The sequence below is a fragment of the Aedes albopictus genome, chromosome 3 (assembly GCF_035046485.1).
Source record: "Aedes albopictus strain Foshan chromosome 3, AalbF5, whole genome shotgun sequence".
NCBI classification, from domain to species: domain Eukaryota; kingdom Metazoa; phylum Arthropoda; class Insecta; order Diptera; family Culicidae; genus Aedes; species Aedes albopictus.
In genome coordinates, this window is record NC_085138.1 from 77,668,089 (window position 1) to 77,693,049 (window position 24,961).

General features: G+C 39.5%; 2 protein-coding genes across 5 annotated transcripts in view; one reads left to right on the plus strand and one right to left on the minus strand.

The window, feature by feature from the left end:
* LOC109402030 (b(0,+)-type amino acid transporter 1) overlaps nucleotides 1-24,961 on the plus strand; it is a 230,332-nt gene that overhangs the window by 11,429 nt on the left and 193,942 nt on the right. The gene's annotated exons all lie outside the window — the stretch shown is intronic.
* On the minus strand, nucleotides 7,515-12,965 carry LOC134289607 (uncharacterized). 3 transcript variants are annotated; one of them, XM_062855709.1, is made up of 3 exons: nucleotides 8,965-12,965; nucleotides 8,803-8,892; nucleotides 7,515-8,737 (listed from the first exon to the last, which is right to left on the minus strand). In XM_062855709.1, exon 1 carries the CDS (start codon nucleotides 11,451-11,453, stop codon nucleotides 10,494-10,496), a length of 960 nt encoding a protein of 319 aa, XP_062711693.1. In that variant the 5' UTR covers nucleotides 11,454-12,965; the 3' UTR covers nucleotides 7,515-8,737; nucleotides 8,803-8,892; nucleotides 8,965-10,493. The 3 variants fall into 3 exon arrangements, with proteins under 3 accessions (XP_062711693.1, XP_062711692.1, XP_062711691.1); XM_062855708.1 differs by having other exon boundaries at nucleotides 7,515-8,892; XM_062855707.1 differs by having other exon boundaries at nucleotides 8,803-12,965.

The window sequence follows — 24,961 nt, forward strand, 5'->3', positions numbered from 1 at the left end:
ATAAGTTTTACTAAAAGTTCTAGAACTTTGAGAAAACTTATTCAATCTCGCTCAAAATTTTACCAATGGAGCTTTAATATATGGGATATAATTGGTCAAAATTTCAGCGTTTTTGATTGACGTATAAAAAAGTTATAATCATTTAAATGAAAAACTATTTTGACCAACAAATTGCTGTACGGACAATTGTTTGATACACTGTAATATTAACATTACACGATAACAAAATTTACTCATATTCGAGCTAAAGTGGAACAACACTGAAATGAGCAAATTGCATTTCCATCAAAGTGAGAAAATCTTTTCAGTTTAAGCCGTATAATATTCTTGTCCCATTTTTGCTCAGATTTGTGTGAATCTTAATTATTTCTGAGTATTTTTTTTCTTAGTGCGTGCAGTCCAGTTGCTATTAATCAATGGAGGCGCATGGTATTCTAGGCACGTAAGACTATTGAGCGAAACTCCAAAACTTGATAAGTTCGAAAAATCATGATGTAATATTTGCTCTTGTATGCGTATGGATGAGTTTTCTTTATATTTAGAATGTTAAGAAATGCTCTTGGAATACTGCACTCAAAACTAAAGAAATGCCTGACGACTTTTCTTGGTATTTTTAAGGGAAAATTATAATGATGATGATGATGATGAAAGTGTACCTGCCATCAGCACAAGGATTTTCTATGACTGCAGAAACATTTCGGAAGGGAATGATCTATCTAATAATATGTTGTAACAGGGTGCGTTAAAATCGCTGAATTGCTTCTGTAGTCAACAAAACGCTGCTATCTCAAGCTAACAGTCTGGCTACTCCAAGTCCGGCTACTCAAGTCCGGCCATCAGTTCGTTTAACTCCTTTAGGCTACCCTGGCCCATGTGTGTGGAAGTAGCAATGCACACTAGCGCCACGCGGTGGTGTAATTCGCAACTATGCTCTTCATGACCTAGAAGTGCTCGTAGTCCTGAACAACTTTGCCGAAGATCGTACCTTGCTATCTGGCTTCAATCTGATGATATATCTCACCAAAGTCGTACCGGAAATAACTATGTACACTAGCGCCAGGTGGTGGTGTAATTCTGAACTATGTTTTTCATGACCTGGAAGAACTCGTAGTCCAGAACAAGTTTGCCGAAGATTGTACTTTCATATCTGGCTTCAATCTTATGAAATATCTCACTAAAGTCATACCGGAAGTAACTAAATGCACTAGCGCCACGTGGTGGTGAAATTCTGAACGATGTTCTTCATGGCCTGGAAGTACTCGTAGTCCTGAAAAACTTTGCCGAAGATCGTACCTCCTTGTTTGGCTTCAATCTTGTGCTATATTCAACCAAAGTCGTACCGGAAGTTACTAGTACACTAGCGCCACGTGGTGGTGAAATTCAGAACTATGCTCTTCATGACATAGAAGTACTCGTAGTCTTGAAAAACTTTGCCGAAGATCATACCTTCCTATCTGGCTTAAATCTTATGATATATCTTACCAAAGTCGTACCGGAAGTAACTATGTACACTAGCGCCAAGTGGTGGTGTAATTATGAACTTTGTTCTTCATGACCTAGAAGAGTGCTCGTACTCCTGAACAATTTTGCCGAAGATCGTACTTTCCTATCTGGCTTCAATCTTATGATATATCTCACCAAAGTCGTACCGGAAGTAACTATGTACACTAGCGCCAAGTGGTGGTGTAATTATGAACTATGTTCTTCATGACCTAGAAGAGTGCTCGTAGTCCTGAAAAACTTTGCCGAGGATCGTACCTCCCTGTCTGGCTTCAATCTCGTGCTATATTCCACCAAAGTAGTACCGGAAGTTACTAGTACACTAGCGCCACGTGGTGGGGAAATTCGGAACTATGGAATCTATAACCAGGAAGTGTTTGTTGTTCTAAACAACGTTGCCGAAGACAGAATGTTGCAATCTTGTCGAGGTTCCGAGAGAACTCGCTACAAAGACTCTGGGAACAAAACGGAACCGGAAGAAGTTAAAAATGTCGAACTAATGTATTCGCCTCGTTCTCACTGGAAGCTGCATGAAATTCCAATCAGCTTTCGCTACACCTTTCTAGGATAGTGCAGGATTCCGATAACGCAAAAAGATTGAAATTTGGCACACTAACTCCTGAGATATGGATGTGCAAAAAAATAGTTCCACGTTTTTTTGCCTGTCGGTACTTTACGTTATAAAAACCCTGTGGGTATAAGCAGTGTTAATGGATTTGTACTTTTTCGAAACTTTTTGAGACTTTTCAAGGTATCGCATAATGTAAAAATGACTCTTTAACATAAAAAAGACAAACTAAAAATGAGAATATGTCATCACTGTCTTCATCCAAAAGATGTATTTTGAGATACTAAAAAACTCACTAAAAAATACTATTCCCGGTAGAATAAAATCTAAAAACTTATTCCCGGTAGAATAAAATCTACGCATGAATCCTTGCAGAAAATGCTGGATTGATGCTAGCAAGAATTCCTGAAAAAATTCCTGGTCATATGATGTAACATTTTCAACTGTGTGGTATTCCTACTTCTTGTAGGGATTTTCAAAGAAAACATTTCTAAAGGGAATCTTTTGCAGGAGCTGCGCGGGGTTTTCTTGAAGGAATCGGTAGAAGAAAATGATTTTTAAATAGGTTCCCGTGCACCAAAATTCATGAAAATTTGGATATCGGCTCAGTTTGGTATGCAGATTCAGAATATGGAATTGTCTCAATACCGCTAAAGAAGCCAATTCCTAGATGGATTTCTGAAGGTGTACCTGGTTGAAACCCCTTAGAAATCCCCTTCAAATATATTTATAAATTCCCTTGAAATTTCATTTAAGATTCTCCTTGGAATTTTCATTGATGTTGGAATATCCTCTGAAATACCACAGGAGGAATTTCCGAAAAAATACTGGAGCAATCCTTGGATGAGTCCCTGAATGAGTTACTGGGGGAATCTCTAGAACAATTCTAGGGAAAAACCATGGAGAAATTGCATTTAGGCTGATACAAATTTATTTTTGACTTTTTGTCTCCCCCCCCTTCAAAAATTTTTGGCTGGATTTCGCATTTTGAGGGGGCAGGTAAAAAAATATTTATCAAAATATCGGGTCTTGCTGAAAATTCTTTAACAAATCCGATGAGTTTTTAATATTTTTCAGAATAAATGCTTTATTATTTTTATCCCCCCCCCTCGACCAGCCAAAGAGTGGTGGGACAAAAAGTGAAATAAATATTTGAAACGGCCTTAGTCATGTTTAAAACGGTTTCAATCCACTAAAGCTCTCTTCAAATGAGAATCGATTCCTTGTCATTTGAATGAATTGTCACTGAAATGACAAACTGACCACAAAACACGAAAAACCTGGAAAAATTCCGCCAGACTGAAAAATTATCGGATGTCGGGTCAAGGTCGGGTCAAATTTTATCAAATGTTGGACCACTGTTGGACCCACATCGGATAACTGTAGGGTCAATGTTGGGTTTGGCGGCCAAAATAAAAATAGGTCAATGATAGGTTTATGTCGGGTTATACGTCATCAATGGGGCACGTTCGGTGTAGTACTAGATTTGTAGTAATGAGCTGAATTTTAGTATGGTGAGAAGGTCAATTCTCCGTTTCTGCAATGATATGGTGCAAAAAGCGTGGGTATTATGATTCATTGCCTAATTTGATGCTGTTTGAGCAAAACTTTGGATGACTATGTTGTTTATGTTGCAAGAAATGGAGAAAACAACAACACTGTTGCCCGAAGTTTTGCTCAAACAACATCAAATTAGGGCCCGTCCATAAACTACGTAGACTTTTAGGGGGGACGGGGGGGGAGGTCTGGCCAAAGTCTACGCTCCATACAAATTTCGAAAATTTTGTATGAACAAAAGTCTACGGAGGGAGAGGGAGGGGTCTGAGATGGCCCAAAATAAGTCTACGTAGTTTATGGACAGCGCCTTAGGCAAGGAATCATAATACCCACGCTTTTTGTACCATTTTATTGCAGAAACGGAGAATTGACCTTCTCACCATACTAAAATTCAGCTCATTACTACAAACCGAACGTGCCCCATTGATTCCGCAGCAAATAGCTACCAGGAAAATATTCCAGAACACCTGCATGAATGTCTTTTATCGCGCTGTTTTGTTGCGCGTATATGTGGTCTCCAGTTAGCCTAGTGGTTAAGGCTATGGATCGCCAATCCGGAGACGGCGGGTTCGATTCTCATTCCGGTCGGGAAAATTTTCTCGACTCCCTGGGCATTTTTTTTTCCCTGTAGGGGTACACAACCACTGCGACCATTAATTGATCTATTGTGGTAAGACCCAGTTGCTTTATGCCAGTGATCCTCAGGCCTATTTTTTCGACTGCTTGTATTGCACCTCCTGGATCCATTTGTGAAACGTTATACACGTTGTTCTAGATTATTTTGGGAGTAGAACAGCCTTCTTAAGAAACATTGCAAGTAATTGTACGGCAACATAGAGAACTCGGCACCACGTGCGGCTTGCGGGCCGCACTTTGGTGACCACTGCTTTATGCAGTACATTAGTACACTCACTAGTATTAAGAACTAGCGATTGTTTTTTTTTTTAGGCCTGCATCACCCCAGTCTGGAATAGCTTCCAAAATGAAAGCCACTACCTTCTTGGGATTTATATTCCACCAGATATCTCGGGGATGCATGATGCATCCACCAAAATAACGTTCTCTCTTCTTAAAGAGAAAACTACACTCACAAAGTAGATGTTCCGAGGTTTCAGAGTTGAAACCACAGAACCGACATTCTTCTGATTGAATCTTCTTGAGCTTCAATAGAAAGTGTCGAGATGGGCAGTGCCCGGTTAACAATCCTGTGTACACACTTAATTCGCGTTAACTAAGTTTCAGTAGTGTGTTCGTGTTTTTCACGCTTGGCACGATGAATCTCTTCGACTGGGATATTCCAGGTGCAGTATGCCAGTTTGCTCCTACGCTCTGTTTCTCCCAATTTTTTAGCTCCATCGATAGAGCACTTGATGATACTCCACAGAAGGGTTCCGGTCCATACAAGGCACCCAGAGATCCCTCCCTAGCTAGCTGGTTCGCAATTTCGTTGCCTGCAGTTCCACAATGACCTGGTACCCAGAATAATTTTACAGTATTCCTTCCAGCCAGTTCCTTCAGTAGTGTAATGCACTCCCATACTAGCTTAGAATAACATTCAAATGTGCAGACTGCCTTTAAAGCTGCCTGACTGTCTGAAAAGATATAGATATTCGCATGTCTATATTTCCTTTTAAGACAGATGGCAGCGCATTCCAAAATAGCTTGAATTTCAGCTTGGAACACCGTTGGCCATTTACCCATTGGTATGGCGAGTTTAGTCCTGGGTCCATATACTCCAGCCCCAGTTCTATCACTCATTTTCGATCCATCCGTATAGAATACAATAGATCCTGGTCGAACCGTTGGTCCTCCTGATTCCCATACGCTCCGATCATCAATCGAAACTTTGTATGGTATATCTAAGATGAATTTTGGTTCCATCCAGTCTTCATTTTGTATTACTAGTGGATTTACAGTAACATTGGTTAAGATTTCCAAATGTCCTGTTAGATCGCCTTCTAAGATGTTCTTATATCTTTTTAACTTCAAGGCACTTTTCTTCGCCTCTAGTTGCACAAATTGGTGCAAGGGTAGCAGATGCATTAAGGCATCTAGTGTTGAACCAGGAGTACTTCGAATAGCTCCTGTTATTGACAATGTTGCTAAACGTTGAAGTTTAGCCAGCACCCGTTGGGCTGTTTTGGTTTTGGTTTTAGGCCACCAGACTAGAGAGGCATAAGAGACTTTGGGTCTAACAACTGCCAGGTAGATCCAATGAACTATCCTGGGTTTTAGCCCCCACTTTCCCCCGATCACTCTCCGACAGGCCCAAAGAGCAGTTGTTGCCTTATTTACTACATGCTCTAGACTAGATGTTCACTCCAGTTCAGTTTTTTTTTATCTAGTATGACTCCTAAATATTTCACCCTGGAGGAGAATGTCAACTGCACCCCATCCAAGGACGGTGCCTTCATATTGACATTTCTTTTTCTTGTAAAAAATACAAGAGTAGTTTTTGAGGGATTTACGTTTAGTCCCTCTCCTTTACACCAGGCAAGAGTGTAGTTTAACGCTATTTGCATTCTGTTTGATAGCGTTTCATCATGCTTTCCTCTTACCACTATCACGATATCATCTGCATAGAGTAAAGTGGGGCAAAAGTTCGAGTGGGGCAAGAGTTTCTTTTGAAGTTTTTGAGCTTAATTCAAATTATATCTTTCGGGTGTCAAGGTTGTTCGAAGCCTTTTTGAAAAAGAGTCTTTTACTCCAAAAATTATGAAAATTTGTCAATATTTCGAAAAGTTATGACATAATGTTGGTTTTTGTTCAAAAAATTGTAATATGCGATAGTCCTTCCAATATTTTGAAGATGCTTTAGCATGTACATATAACTTTTTGCAAAAAAGATTTGGAAATCATATTTTACACATAGTGGGGCAAAAGTTCGAATTGTGGGGCAAGAGTTCGAGTCATGCGGCAACTTTATCTAAAACCCTAAAATTCTGCAAAATGTACATATTATCTCTAAAAATGATGGAATCAGTGAGAAAATTCGATCAAAGTTGAAAATAAATGTTGTTTTATCTGCATTTGGCGGAAAACTACTATTTTTTGGTGAAGTAAATTTAACCCTGATTTGGGTAAAATCCAGATCGAACTTTAAAGTTTATTCCAGTTCCAGCATCAAATATTAATTGGTTTTAGGTATTCCGATTACCAAAGTGTTGAAATAGTGTTCTACGGTTAGCGAAATACCACAAACACTAGATTCGAACTTTTGCCCCAGTTGTGGGGCAAGAGTTCGAATTAGACACACACATACAAAAAGTGTTATAACTCAAAATTGAAAAGACATTTGGCGTAACTTTGTTCAGCAAAATTTTAGCTAATGGATGGTAAAATCACCACACGGTATTCATTTATTTACATCTGCTTCGAATTCTTGATAAAAATTGAATTTTCAACTAGGGTCGAACTTTTGCCCCACCTTACTCTAACCAATGACTTCGAATCCCATTGCCACTAAACTATTAAGCAAGTCATCAACAACTAAAGACCACAGCAATGGTGAAAGTACACCTCCTTGGGGACAGCCCTTAGACGTACTTACTTTAATGGTTGATTCGCCCAGTCTGGAGACAATACATCGATTTCTCAGCGCTGCAGTGATCCAATCAACGATTGAGCCATGAAAGCCCCGTTCATTCATAGCTGATCTGATTGAAGCATGTGAAGCGTTATCAAACGCACCTTCAATATCAAGAAATGCACAGTACGCTACTTCCTTGTATTTGATGCTTTTTTTCTATTTTTTGTGTCAACGTGTGAAGGGCTGTTACCGTCGACTTGCCTTTGCAATAGGCAAACTGTAATTTATTTAGCTTGTGAGCTTTTAAAAACGAGCCTTTGATATGCTCATCCAGAATCTTCTCCATTATTTTGAGTATAATTGAGGTTAGGCTTATTGGCCTGTATGCTTTAGGCTGTGTTTTGTCCCGTTTGCCGTTTTTTGGTATGAATATCACTCTTACCTTATTCCACCAACTGGGAATGTAGCACAGTGTCATGCTACTAATAAACATCTCAACTAAAGCAGGGATGATTATGTCCCTACCGTGCTGTATTAGCGCCGGAAAAATGCCGTCTTCTCCAGCAGATTTGAAAGGGTCGAAGGAATTTATTGCCCAGTCCACCATTGCCACTGTGAACATTTTTCGGGATTCCATGAGTGCATCTTTTCTGTTCATATTGCGTCCAGAATTTGTCCTCAATTGTCCCGATGAATTTTCATCAACAGCAAATGAGCCTGGAAAATGTTTTTCCATCAGTACTTCCAATGTTTCTGAAGGACTTCTGGTGAATGTGCCATCTTCTTAACGTTGCCTAGGCCATTTGAGTGTTCCTTAGAAAGGACTTTTTGAAGCCTGGCCGCTTCTGAAGTGTATTGGATGTTTTCACACATGAATCTCCAATGTCTTCGTTTGCTTTTCCTTATTTCAGTGCTATATTCGGTTAGAGCCTTTCTATATTGGCCCCAATCCGAAGTTGCTTTTGCTCTGTTGAAGAGTTTTCTTACTTTCCTCCTCATTTTTTGTAGAGCGTTGTTCCACCAAGGGACTTTCCTGTTTGAACTCCTTTCCCTTTGTGGACAACTTTCGTAGTATGCTTGTATAATTTTGTTAGTGACCATCCTAGAAGCTTTTTCTAGTTGTTCTGCTGTTCTTATTTTTTCGTCCAGCAGAGGTTGCTTGGTCGCAAGAATTTGCTTGTAGAGATCCCAGTTGGTGTTCCTGGGGTCTCGATAGAATTCCCTCACGGTCTCTCCCCTCTCTATTGAGAAGGTGATATGCTTATGATCTGAGAGAGATACCTCGTCAGATACTTCCCAAGAGGTAATTCTATCTGTTAGAATTTGGCTACAAAGTGTAAAATCAAGTACTTCATGTCGCCTTGAGTTAACATATGTTGGTTTGTCCCCTCTGTTACTGTTCGGATTTATCCAAGAAATAACACCACCGTTTTTGAGCAGCCTTAGCAGCAGCTAAAACTGTAATTTAATATTTTATATTGCTGTAATACACAATCAATTCATAAGCTCTACTTACAGTTGATAGTTTTTTTCTTTGTCCTCGTGCTACGAAAGGATCAGCAAGGTTCACTAGTTACGTTGATCTGTATAGTATAGTTTTAGGATATTAATCTAGTTTAGTGTAAATAGATAGTTTAAGTTTACTTACGTAGGATTTCAAATAGGTTAAGAACAATATTTTATATTAAACCTTTATCTTCTACTCAAGTAACCAGTTTTCAATTCACAAATCTAGTCGCTAGAATAAGAGTATAAATTGCATGTTATTTAAGCTCTATTTTAAGTTTTCAGTGCCCACTATCCGATTTACCAATTTGCTAACGGTCTTCTAATCTACGTAATTCACTTTGAATTTAAGAAGTTTACGTTTTGCAATGCGATCATGTAAAAATTTTAGTTTTATAATAGAGAAAACAAATTATCACCGCTTCCCAAAATATCGAAACTTTGTTTTTTCCTATTCCTTTCCTATTCTTCCTTTAATGTCATTTCTATCAACGATTTGCATTGCAAGCTAGACTGTCACCGACCAGAGACGTCTGACTGCCCTGTGGGTTTTTGTACAGTTACATATATCAATGTTATTAGCAGAAATATATTCTAAAAGGGACTCACCTCGTTTGTTGATGTCACTGCTTCCCCATACAGTGTGGTGAGCGTTGGCATCGCAGCAGATAATAAATTGCTGGTTTTGTTGTCTGCAGCTGGTGACAAATTCGCAGATTGAGGACGTCGGAGCTTCTTCTTCATCACCAGGAAAGTAAGCTGATGCTATATTAACGATAGACTTACCCCTGGCTGTTGGAACCTCCATCCTGATGGCTACGATGTCTCGTTTGATAAATTCTGTAATGGGAGTAAAATTAATCCTTCCATTTACTAAGATAGCTGTCCTTGGAGAAGGATGGCTATCATCATAGAGTAACTTACATTTTGGTGTTGTAAGGCCCATCACCCTATGATTGTTGACCCACGGTTCCTGTACTAACGCCAGGTCGAGGTCTTCTTTGGCAAACCTTTGCAAAAGTACGCCTGATGCCCCTCTTGCATGCTGTAGGTTTGCCTGAACCAATTTTATGTTGGTCATTGCGTTGACGATCCGCTTTTTTGTTACTGGCGGATCGTCGGCTTAGTTTTTGTGCCTTTTGTGGTGGACTCTTTGGAGATTTCTGGGACCTTCTTTTGCATTCCCAGTGAACTACTGTTGTTCTCACCACGGTTGTTATCCTTTTTCGGATTCGTTTTAGCAGTTCCTTCTTGGGATTCAGTTTTAGACGAACTTTCACATCCATCACCAGTAGTAATTACCGGACTTGGCTCAGGAATTTGTTGCTGCTGGTCCACTTGAGGGCCCGGCAGCGTGTTCCCTAGGTCTTTGCCCTGTATCATACTGGCGACTTCCGTTTCCATTGCCATATCCTGAACCTCTATACAGTCAGTGTTACTGTCCTGCTTGTCGATCCTGCTTTTCTTGACCCGACGTAGTTTTGCAGTGTGATACAAGTAATTGATTTGAAATCCCCATCTTGTCAATTTCTGCATTGAGTCCTCCAGGAATCCGTGTCCAAGTCATTCTGTGACTCGATGAATGCCATTATTTGCTCGTTGCTTTTAGTGGCGCTTTTCGGCAGGTAGGCTACCAAGATTTCCGATCTAGGAATGTTCTTTTCGTCGACCGCTATCAACTCAACTCCCTCGCATACAAGTAGGCTCGGAGTTATCCTTTTTAACCAGTCCGCTGTAGCCTGGTCGTGGCAGTTGATAACAAGGAAGCCTGTTTTTATGGTGCATCCTCTGAAAATCGGTTTTACATCTGTTCCCCGATTTTCCACTACTTTGTTAATAATGGTGTCTTGTACCAATATTAGCTGTTGTGTTGTTAGAGCTGTAGTCGGATAGCCCTGCTGCTGCCTCTGTTTTCCTATCTGGGACCTTCGTATTCCCGAATTGACTGCAACTTCCAACTTTAGCCTGTTTACCTGGGACTTTCAGTTTCCCGGGTTTGGAGCGTTCAGCGTCTTCGTTTGTCTTCTTGTTCGCAACTTTCGAGGTACCGGGTTGCATGTGGACAGCATCTGCCTCTGCCCTTCCATCTTGGAAGTTTGGATCTCTTTGCCGTTGCAGCCGGATGTTCACCGATGATGTGGCTAGGGATTTTAGAGAATGGTCTTTGTGCGGCCTTCCCGTTGGTGTTGATGTCCCTTTTGTCTTTTTGGGTTGTGGCTTCTCACCACTCGATAGGTCATCTCTAGGCCTTTTCGATGGTTCTGACTGCACGCTTGGCCTGTAGGCAAGGCGATAGGCCTCGTCTTTGTCATAGCCCTGATCTAGCAGTTTTTTCAGTCGCTTTTTGCCGGCACCACTCAGCTTGACTCGGTCCATTTGCTGAGATTGTTCCGGATTTGCAACGGTTGATTCCCTTGATGTCTTGATAGTGACGCTTACTCGATCGTCCTCGTCGCTGTCTTCCATCTCGGAGTTCTTTGGAGTGTCCAAATTGATCGATGGACAACTGGACAGATTTTCCAGTGATTTACTATCTAGCTGTGCTTCGAGCTGCTCCAGCGAATCTCCCTGGTCAGTGTCCATTTTTTCCAGCTGAGAGAGGCAGTTGGCACCTGTTGTTTTATTTTGTTTGTTGTTGTTGCTCATTGTTGTTCCCACGAGTCGCACGGGAAGTAAAGGTCGACTGCGCCAGAGCCCTGCATTAACGCAGCAAGGGATGAATACTGTGGGGTTCTCCCTGGTACCCCACAGGCTCCGTTCGCGACTGAGTATTTGTTTCACCCCCCCAGCCATGCATCCATAGGCACGGGTCGCATTACACCGTAGATTCGGGGTTAGATCGTATTAGGCATTCGTGTGGCTACGGTCATCACCACATATATCCTCCTCCTTTACCCGGGCTTGGAACCGGCAACAATGATTCTTGTTAATTCTGAACATACACAAGTGTATCTCCAGAATAAAAGAATCATCCTTGGCGGAGTTGGCCCTGGGCATAGTGTATCATTGTACTTGCCACAGAATGTACAAATTCATGCAATGGCAGGCAAAGAAAGCCCTTCAATTAATAACTGTGGAAGTGCAATTAAGAACACTAAGTTGAAGCGAGGCGGGCCTAGTTCCAATGCGAACGTCGAGCCATAAAGAAGAAGAAGAAGAAGAAGAAGAAGAAGAAGAAGAAGAAGATATGTGGTCTGAGCAATACGGTCCACAGGAAAACAAAAACGGACAACCGGTAGTATTTTCTGCCATCTCATAAGCATTCATTCATAAAATGTTACACGGGCAGCGATATCGTCATTCTTGCTCTTGAGATAATAAATACACCATATCAATTTTTGAATAGACAACTACTATGTGTAGTATATGTATAATTTCACCGCTTTCCACAACCATCAGGCAGGGGGCAGTTGAGAGGTTTGGCATTGCATTCCCCGTCACGGTTATGAATGAATCGCAGGTGGGTTGAGCAAATATCTTCCATATCCGTTTTTGAGGTTAGAATTTTTCTCACGCTTTTCCAGCGACTCTCGGTGAGCTGAGAATGTGAGAGTAGTGAAAGTGAACCCGTTTGTTCTCTCGCTGATTCTCACAGAGTAGGTATGGAAAAGCTGAGTGGAATTACAACTTTTCCTCGTTGCTACTCTGCCGGTGCTTCGGTGCCTGCATGGCCAGATCCTTAGGGTTAGAATTCTGTTATCGGCGTACGTACCAGGATAGCAGGATCGGGCTGGCAATAACCTTCACGTGACCTCAGGTAACAGGAAGTCCTGCGGTTTCACAGGAACATTAAACAAACGCTTATGAAGGCTAATTTCTTGAGATGATTTCAAGGCTGCCATGCACCAGAAGAAAAAGAGCTGAGAAAAATAATTTTCATTCTTCCGTTTATTTATGTAACGCTGTTTACTCGCTTCTACGCATTTTGTGATGCTGGTTGGTTATTTTGGGATGCCTGGGGCGAAACCGATGCGGATGTGGCTAGAACATGTAGGTCAAGGATTTTCGAGGGCCACTGCCAAATGAAGCTGGTACTCTCAGGCTCGGTGGATATGACTACGACGAGCGTCAAATCGAATCGGCAACGATAGTTAACCATGTGCTTCTATCGGTATCCGTCTTTTTTCGTTGCTCATTCAGATTCAGATAAAATTGTTTACTGACGCGTGCATAATCTCGGGAATGTGTGGGGGCTTGCCTCATGATTTATTATGAGATATTTGCTGTGGTTCTGTTTTAAACTGGTTTTTTCTCCTCCTTGCAGTTTGATACTTTGTTTACGAACAATTAGTTATTATAACAGGATACCGTCGTGCGGGGTTACTTTTGAAATGCGGGGCTACTTTGGACACTTTCGAATATGGATTTTTTGAATTTGAAATATGGTTCAAATCTGTTTGATGTCTTTGGGACTATTACGAAGCAATAGTTTTTCCTCCATTTGGTTGAAATTGTTTTTCAAACAGACCGTTTATTGCTTGACAGGACGCGAAAATACATCGAATAAATCAATAAAATATACATAACGTATCAGAACATTTGGTCTGTAAGCATTGTTTCTACAGTTCATAAATTTCAAAGGGTTGATCAATTCATTCAAAATATATCAACGTAGCATATACAATCGAATATTTGTATCGTTATACATTATAAATGACCATTTCACCCAAATAAAGGATTGATGGTCCTTTTTTTCAGGCTATTTATATAGCAATATCACGCTGCTCATAATACCAAAGGTAGCACGGAACCATCTTCAAACGCATAAATTTATTGAAATCATGATATCAGACATGACATGAAGTATACTACAGTATTGGTACAAAGTAGTTTTCTAAATAAACCTGGAATTTGAAATGCAATTTTGTTTTAGATAAAAATGTCCAAAGTAGCCCCCATCTGGTTCTATATGAGATGTGTCCGATTGGTGTATGAACAACTTTTTTGTTTATTGATGGATTTAGTTCAAATTTTGCATACATCCTGCATACATACTCACAATTATTATGTGTAAAAATTGTGGAAATCCATTCACTACTCTGGGAGTTATAATGTCATAAAGTTGAAAAATCATGAAAAAGTGTAAAAAGAAGCCCCGCACGACGGTACAGTGATAGACATTCGTTTAGCCGAGGCCCAAAATTTTTCAAAAAAGTGTCAGGAAACTCATACAAAAGATTTTGTGATAAAACTTTTTTTATGGCAGTGATAGTATATATGTATAGTAATGTTTTATGAAATGGTGATACATCACACTTACATATACACTGAAACCAAAACGAGGGTAAAAACCCTTCAAATGTCATTTTTTGCCTAGACATTCGTTTAGCAAAGGTGAATGAAAAATTGATTTTTAATCGATTTTTTGTAATTTCTTGAGTGTATTTCGAGGATATACCCCAAGGCATTTAGTTTATGACGTATTAGCAAGAAAATTGACCTTAAAAGCTTATTTATTAGTGAAATTCAAAAAAATATTACAAAAAAATATGTCCCGATATGGAGAAAGGATGATAATATATTTTTTAAGGTAAATGCTTTTTGTAAACACTCTAATGTAAGCTTGATTAATTGTTTTTAAAATATTACTCAGAATTATTGTTGGAAATGTTTAAATTATTGCATGAAATGTTGTTATTCGTAATTTGATAGTTTTTATTATGGAATTCTAAAAAATGTACAATTCGGCTAAACGAATGTCTAGCCAAATTTTCTATTTTTCTTATATTTTACGGCCATAAAATAAATAATATATTGTTTCATCCCACTGACTAATGCAAATTACCTAGAAGATCCTCCAAAAGGGGGTGGTACACAAATTATGTCACGCAACAATCGACCTTTTTAAACCTCCCCTCCCCCCTTTGTCACACTTTTTGTATGAGTCGTGTTCTGCAAAACCGCCCTCCCCCCTAAAAGCGTGACGTAATTTGTGCACGGCCCCAAATTAAAATAAAAGAACATAAAATTACTACAGTTGCGAAAAAAATAGAATAAAGATGCCTTGGCTAAACGAATGTCTACCACTGTATAAGAGAGCTTGAGTTGCTAGGGGCTGTCCATATACCACGTGGTCTTTTTCCGAATATTCTGAGTATCCTAACCCGCATCCTCTTCCCCGTGTGGGCTTTTTATATGAGCAAAAGGTATTTTTTGCTGAACAAGAGTTGAACAAACGACTGTTAAGCAAATTGCAGCTTAGGAAACTGTTTTTCAGCTACTTCTATTTCTTGGGATTTGATTAATATCGAAATCACTGCTTTTCGAAAGTCTACAAGCAACTAGTTTCTGTAAATGGCCACATTCATCCCCCCAGAGGAACCTCCCAACTAACATTTTCAGCGCTATAAGCTTCAGTCATTTGTTTTCTGCTGTGTAACGTGCAAATTGAAGCAGTGAACGCTGAATAAAAGGGAAGCTGGACAAATATAAACCATAAGCTAATACACGGCTGCAAAACAAGCACCATATAACTACCAAACTCGGTTTTCTGAAATCAATCACTTGTTTTGGGACTGCCTTTACTGCACTCTATTCCAACTTCGGGAGATTTCTTTATTTTTTTTTAATTCACAATAAATGTTAGTAGGGCTATTCCAGAGTAGCCACCGCAACCCCAACATCACCGGGTGGTCAAAAATACTTTCCATAGGTAATTTCATGAAGTTATAGTATAGAAACAGGTTTTATAATTGTACCACAAGAAACATTACCTAATTTCATCTAGCTGCAAAAGCTTGTGAAACGTCAAATGCAATAATGTTTACATTGAACAAGCTGTGTGGTTGCGCCAACAGGTTCTTCGCCCAAGTAATAATTTCAATTCCTTTTAGATTTGATTATTTTTATGGAAGCTTTATCACAGCATGACCAATTCATGGAACATTTGTAGTTGTTTTTATCAAGAGAAAACAATCTTCATTCGTTTGCGGTTTTTAAGTTGTCTTCAAGTTAATTTTGAAATTCGCGCATAAAACAACTGAATTTACAAGAGCATTTAATCTTATAATAAGTTTTAAGACGTATTTGAAGTTATTTTCAACACATAACATCAACATATTTTATTTAAAGTTTATGCTTTGTTTATTCAAGTGCATTTCATCTAACTAATCCTCCTTTAAAAACTTCTTGAAGCCTTCTATTCTTGAGCTAGAGCCATTAATCTGGAACAAGAACTATGTGAAATTATAATAAGACAACGAACTTTTTGATTAATCCGAATGTAACAAATTGGTTGAAAAACCGCGTTATCATGCAAATATAAACACATAAACATGTTTGCTCACTGATAATTTAGCTAATCTTGTGCTAAAAAATAATCATGTCAACGAAATAATGATGTTACGGCCAATCAAAAATGCGAGTAGCTGGCTGCTGTCGTCCTGCCATCAAGCTCCTCACACAGGCCACAGCTATGTGAATCGAAATGAAATGGGTACTTACTGTGAATACCGGGCAACTCACTGGAACAATCCGTTCCCAGCCATCTTAGCAAACTGCAGTAGAATCACTTGGCATAATACGGAACCTCGCGGTGATGGCGACTTGCTCCGCCAACAGTCCACTCGTCAATGAGGCAGCATCACACTGACGACGACCCCGTCATGGTGCTGGCTGTCACTGATGCTTGGTAGGGGAAATACACGCATGGGGAATGCTACTCAGCTTTGTTCATACCCCACACTTACTGTGACTCTGCCAAATAGTGTAATTTTAGTAAGTAGCACTCCATTATTATTTGCAAAAATACAGGGAAACATAATAGAATGGGCACATTTTGACGCGAAACACCGTAATGTACAGAGACAACTTTCTAGAATCGAAAACGTAAACAAACAATTGTCAAAGCAGGGATGCCACATATACAGATTTTTCTGTAACCATGCAGATTTTCTCGCAGCTTTTCATACAGAATTCTGTATACCAATAATTACAGATTTTTGGAAATTATCAGATTATACAGATTTTTCTGAAACTTCAAACAGATTTTCCGCGAAATCTTACAGATTTCATACAGATTTTTGGCAAAACATGGTGATACAGATTATAAAGATTTTTGGAAGGCAACATACAGATTTAAATGTGGCAAAACTGTGTCAAAGGCTGTTACTCTTGAATAAAACGAATAAGTTTCATTTAAGACGAACAAATCTGCCTTAAGATCATAACTAGTAAAAACAATCTTCAATAAAGGCTGTAGCTTTCATGCAAGGCGACTTGGTCCCATCATTGTTTTGAGGGGCGTGAATGTAATTTACATTCACCGCGTGGAGAGTTGCCTTCACAGTTCGCTCACGACTTTGGTATACGTTTGCGACCCCAATGTTATTCGGCAAACTTTCAGATAAAATTACAAGGTTAAATTCATCCATACATTGTTTTTTGATAGCATGCTTCTGAACTGAGATAATAGCAAATGAATGTAAATCTTTGCAAATGAATGGTCGCAACCTTGCCTCCTGGAAGAATACTTGGAGAAATCCCTAAAGAAATTCCAAGAGTAAATACTAGAGGGCTGCCTGGAGGAATTTCTGGAGCAAGCCCTGGAAAAAATCCTGAAGGAATCCTTGGATGAATTCCTGGAAGATTCCCTAGAGGAATTCTGGGAGCTGAAGAAGTTTCTGAAGAATACTCTTGAGAAATTCTTGGAGGTATTCTTAGAGAAATTTCTGGAGAAATTATGGAAGGATTCCTAAAGGAATTCTAGGTAAACTTTCTCGGGAAATTCCTGGAGGAACCTTGCTAGGTTTCTAGCTGCACTCTGAATAGAGTTGAAACCTCTACACTAGACCCGAAGATAGAAAAGAGTACGTAATCTATCAGAAGCAGTTTGCCAGTCAGTCGTACGCGGTAAATGATATCCATTAAGACACTGTTGGAAACTGACTCAGAAAGTTACCGTAGAAGGTTGAGTAGTTTTCAATTGGTCAGTCAGTCAGGATTTGCCTATGTAGTGTTATGGTTCAATATGTTTTTCTTCTCGTCAAGTCAGTTGTCGTATGTTTGTTTTTTTTTTCTTCATCGAATCAATAGAACCCTGTATGTTAAAATATAGTCGATCCTGTGTCAAATTTTTTTCTTGATTTCGCTAATCGTTTTCTACTTCTCTGTATTCCTCTCTTGTGTCCTTAAATTGTCATCGGTCCAAAACCCACAGAAACATGTAACTGAACTTCTGATATTTTTCTGTTGGTGTCATAATACCATCTCTAAGAGATAAACAAAAATACGCCAAGTTGGTTAGTTAATTGCAAAAAAAAAATTAAAATAATAATGATTGCATGTCAACTATTATGTATTCATCCCCCTACAAATACTATGAAAAATATTTCTTCAATTGTCCTATCGGTCCTTCCTTAAACTATGTCATTTTCTCAAGCGTAGTTCAGTTCAGTTAATAAAAAGCTTTCATTTTTTGTCCAAAATGTCACGTCGAACGCATTGACGTCAACAATGCGTTTAAGTGTTCGCACGTTAGCTTTGAATCTATCAGCACAATTAAGTGCTGCAAATCTCCTTCCCACTATTAATTCTTCGGTCGATTTTAATTGCTGTATTTAAGGAAAATATGACCAACTAACATTGTAAAAATTCGAAAAAGCGACTATGACATTAATAAATTACTAATCAAAATCAACCGAGAAACATCGGAAATAGAGCCCAAACAATATTTTAAAGTCAGCTGGCTGTAAAAGATTCCAAAACCCGTCACAAATCCTATAATGCTTTTATTAGGATTTGTAACGATCATCAAAACCTTCTCAAATCCAACCGACTTGGAACTATTGCTTGGGAATAGACTCTACTGAGCCCCGGCGGTTCCTCCGTGTTTATCGAGCATGTCTGATGCATATGATTAACCATACTCCATCTGCAGCAGCTGGTTCGTGATGAACCGTTGGAGGCGCATTAAAGTGTTAAAAAGGTGATATTTTTTACTAAAGAACACTACATTACAATAATCAAAATGAAACTCCTTCACTTTCATACCGTCAACCCTTGAGAACTTGGCCAGGGTATCTTTTTGATGTTGTACGATTGTAAGATAACCAAAATGATCCGGAGTTCGTTTAGCATACTTTACAATAACCAACTACCGGAAAAAGGCTTTCCCGTTGGGTAGGGGAGCATCAAGGATATCAAGGGACAATCCAACAAACATTTTAGCTATATAACAGTCTATCAAACAACTCTTAAGGCTCAAATGAGAATCGCATATTATCCTAAACAGAAATAGCACTTTTCTCCAAATTGGCGAAAAAGCGAACAAAACCACCGTGTCCGATTGTCACAATTGACTAAATAAACAATCGGACGATCTTATTTTCTTTGATTTGTGGATTATTTTGGAAAAAAGTGCTTTTTTAGTTCTGGAACATTTGCCTTTCTCAATTGAGCCTTAAGAAAACTTCAGCTTAAAAAACTTTCATTAAGCTGTAGTTAGTGGGCACAAACGCGAGTGTGTTGTGGATTGGCATCTAAGCCGAAAGAGAAATGTGTTTGTGAAATAGGAGTGTTTACGGGGTGGCTTCGGAGTCAGTTTGGCTTTCTATTCCGCAGAATAAAAAAATAAACGGTCAACGATCAAATCAGACTATACATGTCAATGGTTGCTCCTCCGTGTATGATCTGAGCTGGTACCAATTGCACTGAGATCCAAATGAATAAGGGCTGGGACACTCCATTTATTCTCAAAGTACAATTTAAGCAGCTCATACATTTTTGATCAATAACGGCGCTTACTATGAAGGACAAGCGACACAGTTCGCTTTGGTTGCATAACTTTTAGGCATAACGCTGTGCTGTGGAAGTTGGAAGGAAGGGAAACGAATTTTTGCATTTCGTTTCTGGTTCTAGCTATGGCTTCATATGTTCATGAATATACATTAGTTATATATGTAGAGAAGAGATAGAGAGTGAGAGAAAGTGGATAGAAAGATACAAAGTAGGATTAAAGGGACGGTCCAGGGATCAAACCCATGACCTTCTGCAAACGAATCAGAAGCGGTAGCCACTAGACCACAAAGCCCGTATGAAAAAAAAAATAACCATATTCATAAAATTTCAAAATGTTTTCGTTTCAAAAATTGGTATTCCAAATAGGCTTCCAGGAAAATATAAAAGTATAGAGGTGTTAAAAAATAAATATTTGGAGAAAAAACGAAATTAAAAAACAACTCTCTCTCTCTCTCTCTTCTTGGCGTAACGTCCTCACTGGGACAAAGCCTGCTTCTCAGCTTAGTGTTCTATGAGCACTTCCACAGTTATTAACTGAGAGCTTCCTCTGCCAATGACCATTTTGCATGTGTATATCGTGTGGCAGGCACGAAGATACTCTATGCCCAAGGAAGTCAAGGAAATTTCCTTTACGAAAAGATCCTGGACCGACCGGGAATCGAACCCGTCACCCTCAGCATGGTCATGCTGAATACCCGTGCGTTTACCGCCTCGGCTATATGGGCCCTTAGATTAAAAAACAACCGCAATTTAAAAAGAATCATCTTCCGAAACATGTTTAAACCGATTTAAAATGACGAAAAATGATATTTCGATCAAATTAAAAAATGGGTATTAGAGGGTTATGCCTGGTTTAGACAGTGCAAGTGACTTGATTCAAGTCAATGGAAAATGCCTAATTGAATGCGAATTGAACGTGTAAACAGCACCATTCATCTCACATGAGCAACTCACTTGACTTGAACGAAAGTTGAACATGTTGAACTTTTTCGTTCAAGCCAAACGAAATCTTCTCACTTGCCCCGTCTAAACCCGCGATTCATTTGAGCTGAATTCAAGTCATATGTCAGTGAGATGAACTTACGCTCCGCACGAGTTGAACAATGTAAACACTTGCTTCAACTGAGATGCATTCAAGAGCATTCAAGTGAACACTCAAGTCATTTGCTCAGTCTAAACACATCATTCCATTGGATTGAACATCTTTGAGAAGTTAGCAAGTGAAATGTTCGTTTCAGTTGAACAATGTAAACCAGGCATTAGGGTTTAAGAAAATTTGCCAACTCATAATTTGTTTGGTGCTTTTAACTAAACGACCGTTATTGTCTTGCTGATATGGATGATACAATCCAATCATCCGAATTAGGTGCCGTACCGAAAATACCAACTCATTCGCAGCAACGAATTTATAGTCAAATCGAGCCGAACCCAATCTCTAAATTAAATTGAAATTCTCACCCAAGTCAACTGTTTTGCGTCACGCACACCCCATCCCAAATTACAGTTCCTTCGAAACTAACCCACTGAGACTGGAACTGGAACATTGTAGTTGCGTCAAACGACGAGAACAACGGTCAAAGACCGACGCGGCGTCGAGGCGGGTCCCAAGGGTCAATTGATCCGAATCACTGACTGACTCATTTCACGTTATTGTATTCATGATGAGAGAATACCCGGCCGGTTTGTGGCTGACTGGTCGCCGAATCGGAATCGACAGTGTGACCAAATGGAAACCCAATAACCAAGAGGGCAGCCACGTCACGTCCTTAGATCCATTCTAAGACACTCAGGGGTAATGTGACTAACCGACTTGTATTTTCCAAAGTAAATACAGCTCTGTCGTAGTGAGCAGCTGATTAGGACCTCCTGCTATTGTTAGGGCGCCAAACTTCTAGAATTTCTGTTTGACCCTAAATTCAAAATAAATCATCATGTTCCGAGTTATTGAAGTTGTTCGAAATGTCATATGTGCATAATACATGCATGTGAGCCACTTTCCCCTACTATTTGAGCTTTCGACAAGTTGATATCCACTTCTACTGTATACATCAGGGTATGTAGGCATGGCTCCCCAAATCGATTGACGTCGTCACGTCCATGTGCGGCTGGTTGGCTGGATGTGAGCTCTCGCCGATCTGTTGTCGGTTTTTGTTTATTGTTGTTCCGAATTTAGCAACGTCGGCTACTGACGTGGCGGCGATATGGCCGCCTAGCAGTGATGGTTTTGCGTGCGTATGCAATCTCGTGACCGTGCGATGCGATGAGTGCGAGATATGGATCCGATAGAGAGTAGTGGTTCAGAATGATACGGGTTCGTTAGGCATTTGTTTGTTTTACCAAGAAGTTTAGCTAGAATCTAGAGATCGTTGAGTCATTAAGGCTATTAAGCGTTCACCCGAAATCTTAATGCACGGAAAACATGTTGTAGTTATCGAATGCATGCTGTAAGGTAAATCACTCTTTTTATCTACTCCTCCAATAGCTGTTGCATTACCCAGATCCAGATGATCGGCCGTTGCAGAGAAATACCTAACGTTTATGGACACATTTTGATGAGCTCAGATGCAATACCATCCTAACCAAGCTGCCTTACTGTTCTTCATTATCCTGGCACTTAACTTCATTAAGCGAGACACTTGGTGGGTTCCCATCATCCCCCGTGGTAACATTTCTTTTGCTGCCTTGATTCTCAGTGCCTGCGTTCTTATACCGTGTTTGTGAAAGTGCTACTTCCACCTTTAGATCACTATACGTTGATTAGTCAAGAGGCTCTCGTCCTCGTCCTGGCACATTTCGGCTTGTGGCACGAAGCCGATGCGAGATGCATTGAGCTTCTGGTAGAACTTCCATGTTTCCTGAGAACATAATCAGTATTTCCAGTAGTGTGAGGCCACTGCTTCCAGACGACATTTGGTCGGCGTTAAGTCCGAGGGGACCAAGTAACAAAATTGACGAAAATGAGATTTTTAAGGCATTTGATTAAGAATTACTTTAGCTACTTGGAACATTAACCCGATTTTTTTAATGTTACAATTAACGAGAGTTATAGCACAATTTTCTTTTGATTTAACTGCGAAAATCGATAATAGTGTGCAGTCAAAGTGGACCAAATGCTTGATGTCAAGAGAATTGAAAAAATATGTATTGGTTAAAATCCAATAATCCAAATAGTTTATCATCAAAATATAATACGTTTCCAAATCGTATGGCTCTCTAACGTATTTTCTGATGATTATTGATCAAAAAAGCACGTGAAAATCCATTTTATTATGGTCAATATCGTATTTTACAGATCATCGTGTTGAAGCAAATTGTGGCAATTCGCGTGCAGACAGAATGGACCATGTGTCTCTAAGAAAAATAGTTGAAATAACCTTATTCTTCGTAATCCTTTCCTAATCAAAATATGTTTGTTTAGTAACTGTTGGGCATCATATTGAAATGTACCAATAACCGTTTCATGAAGAAATTAATTTTACTGGTTATTTGAGAATTGTGTACTTGGTTCACTCTGTCTGAACGAATTGTTGAAAAACGCCAGTCCTCTGAATAAATTATTATGAACTGTGTAACTACAATATTTCAAAAACGTACTGAACATGAAAATACGTTCAAAAGTTGTTAGTTATTAACTGTTCAAGTTAAGAATTCTTAAAAAGCTCATTAATTGACCACCTTTTATGTGATACTGAACTGTTGTACTTGGTCCACTTTGACTGAACATAAAAATTGAAAATGGTAATCAACAGTGTAATAACAGAAATATCAAATTTGAAACTTCCTGCTCACATTATACATCAATCCTATTAACTGTTGTCGTACTTGTGCATTTTTTTTTCATCGAATATGCACAAACTTGAGTGTAAACTGTAGTTGGTTGTAGATTTTCCAAAAATCGTTCAGTCAGAGTGGAGTACAATCAATTACTTAACAATTTCTCGGTTTCAAGCTTTTTTTTACGTTTTTTCACGTTCAATACAGAGCGATGCTTTGATGAATAGTTATTCAGATTTGTGGCAAAAATTCAAGAACATTTGTTGAAAAACTCAAAACTTATAGAGTTGCCAACTTTAAAGTCGTTTTTTCTAGAAATTAGGTAAAAGACACATGGTCCTCTCTGACTTAACGCCGACCATTTGTTCTCCAAGAAGAGGTGAGTTTGATGTATCCATATTCGATTGTATGCACTTCATGCTGGGTCCCATACTGCAGAATGACCGTCCTCGCTGCGTTCTTCTCCTTCAGACTCTTTCTACACTCCTCGATTGATTCGTACCGTGAAATGCGCTCCATGTACGTTGATGGTGGCTTTAACTATTCTCCAACAGTTTTGGGCGCAGTTTACTGGTGTCAGCTGGTGGGCGCTGAACTTTCCAACCGTCGGTCTGAATTCCTCCGCCTGGCCTGCCTGAGCGTTTAGATCTCCTATGATGATCTGGACGTCGTGGTTTGGGCAGCGGTCGTACTCGCGTTCAAGCTGCGCGTAAAATGCGTCTTTGTCATCATCAGTGCTTCCGGAGTGAGGGCTGTGCACGTTTATTATGCTGATGTTGAAGAATCGGTCCTTGATCCTCAACCTGCACATTCTTTCGTCGATCGGCCACCAACCGATCACGCGCCTCTGCATGTCACCCATCATGATGAAATCTGTTCCCAGCTCGCGTGTGTTGCCGCAGCTCTGGTAGATAGTATGATTACCTCTAAACGTTCGCACCATGGATCCTGTCCAACACACATCCTGCAGCGCTACGATGCCGAACCCGCGGTCCTTCAGTACAGGGTGCGGCAGGAAAAAATGCGAAAAGTTCAAGGCGCTATTACACACTGAATATAGGGTATATATGACTATTTTTTAATGACAGTGTATCAGTCAACGTCTATATTCTAGCACTACAAAATAAAAATTAACATATTTGATTTTTAACATGTGATAATGTAAGCCTAAAAAGTTGGTATCAAAAAACTGTGCGCCCAATGGTCATTAGACAAAATGACTATAATAGTAAAAAAATAGCTTCAATTCGATGAAAAACCAGGCCATATTAGTCCAGAGCCATGTAGTTTCACATACCAGATGAAATAAATACATATATATGATAATAATGTAGAGATAATTAAAAGTTTTGTTTTATCAGGTATGAAATTTACCGACCTGTGTGCTTTTCAGTGGTTTGAAAATTTTGATGGTCTTCAGCTTCAGGTGCCGTCTTGTAAAGATTTGTGCCCAAGAAGGGATTTTTTTAAAATAACTTATTAGAAAATTAGCCTGTTAGAGAGCATGGAACGTTGAAACATAGATTGTCAAATGGAGGAAAATGAGGTTTGAAGTTGAAAAACACTTTCGCATTTTTTCCTGCCGCATACTGTAGATCGGCGAGTATGCGGGTGCTCCCAATAGTCCCAATGAAGTTGAGAGATCGGCAGTTCCACGTACCGAGTTTCCAATCGCAAGTCCTTTTTGTTCGCTGTGGTCGTTGCCGTTGGTCTCGGTTCGTATTATTCTGTTGCTGATTTTCCGTTACAATGCTTTTTTACGGCTGGCTCGTAGGGCCTGACACCAACCC

What these genes read in the sequence shown, in the direction of transcription:
- LOC134289607 (XM_062855709.1), bottom strand. Translation starts at nt 11,453, where the DNA reads ATGGCTGGGGGGGTGAAACAAATACTCAGTCGCGAACGGAGCCTGTGG.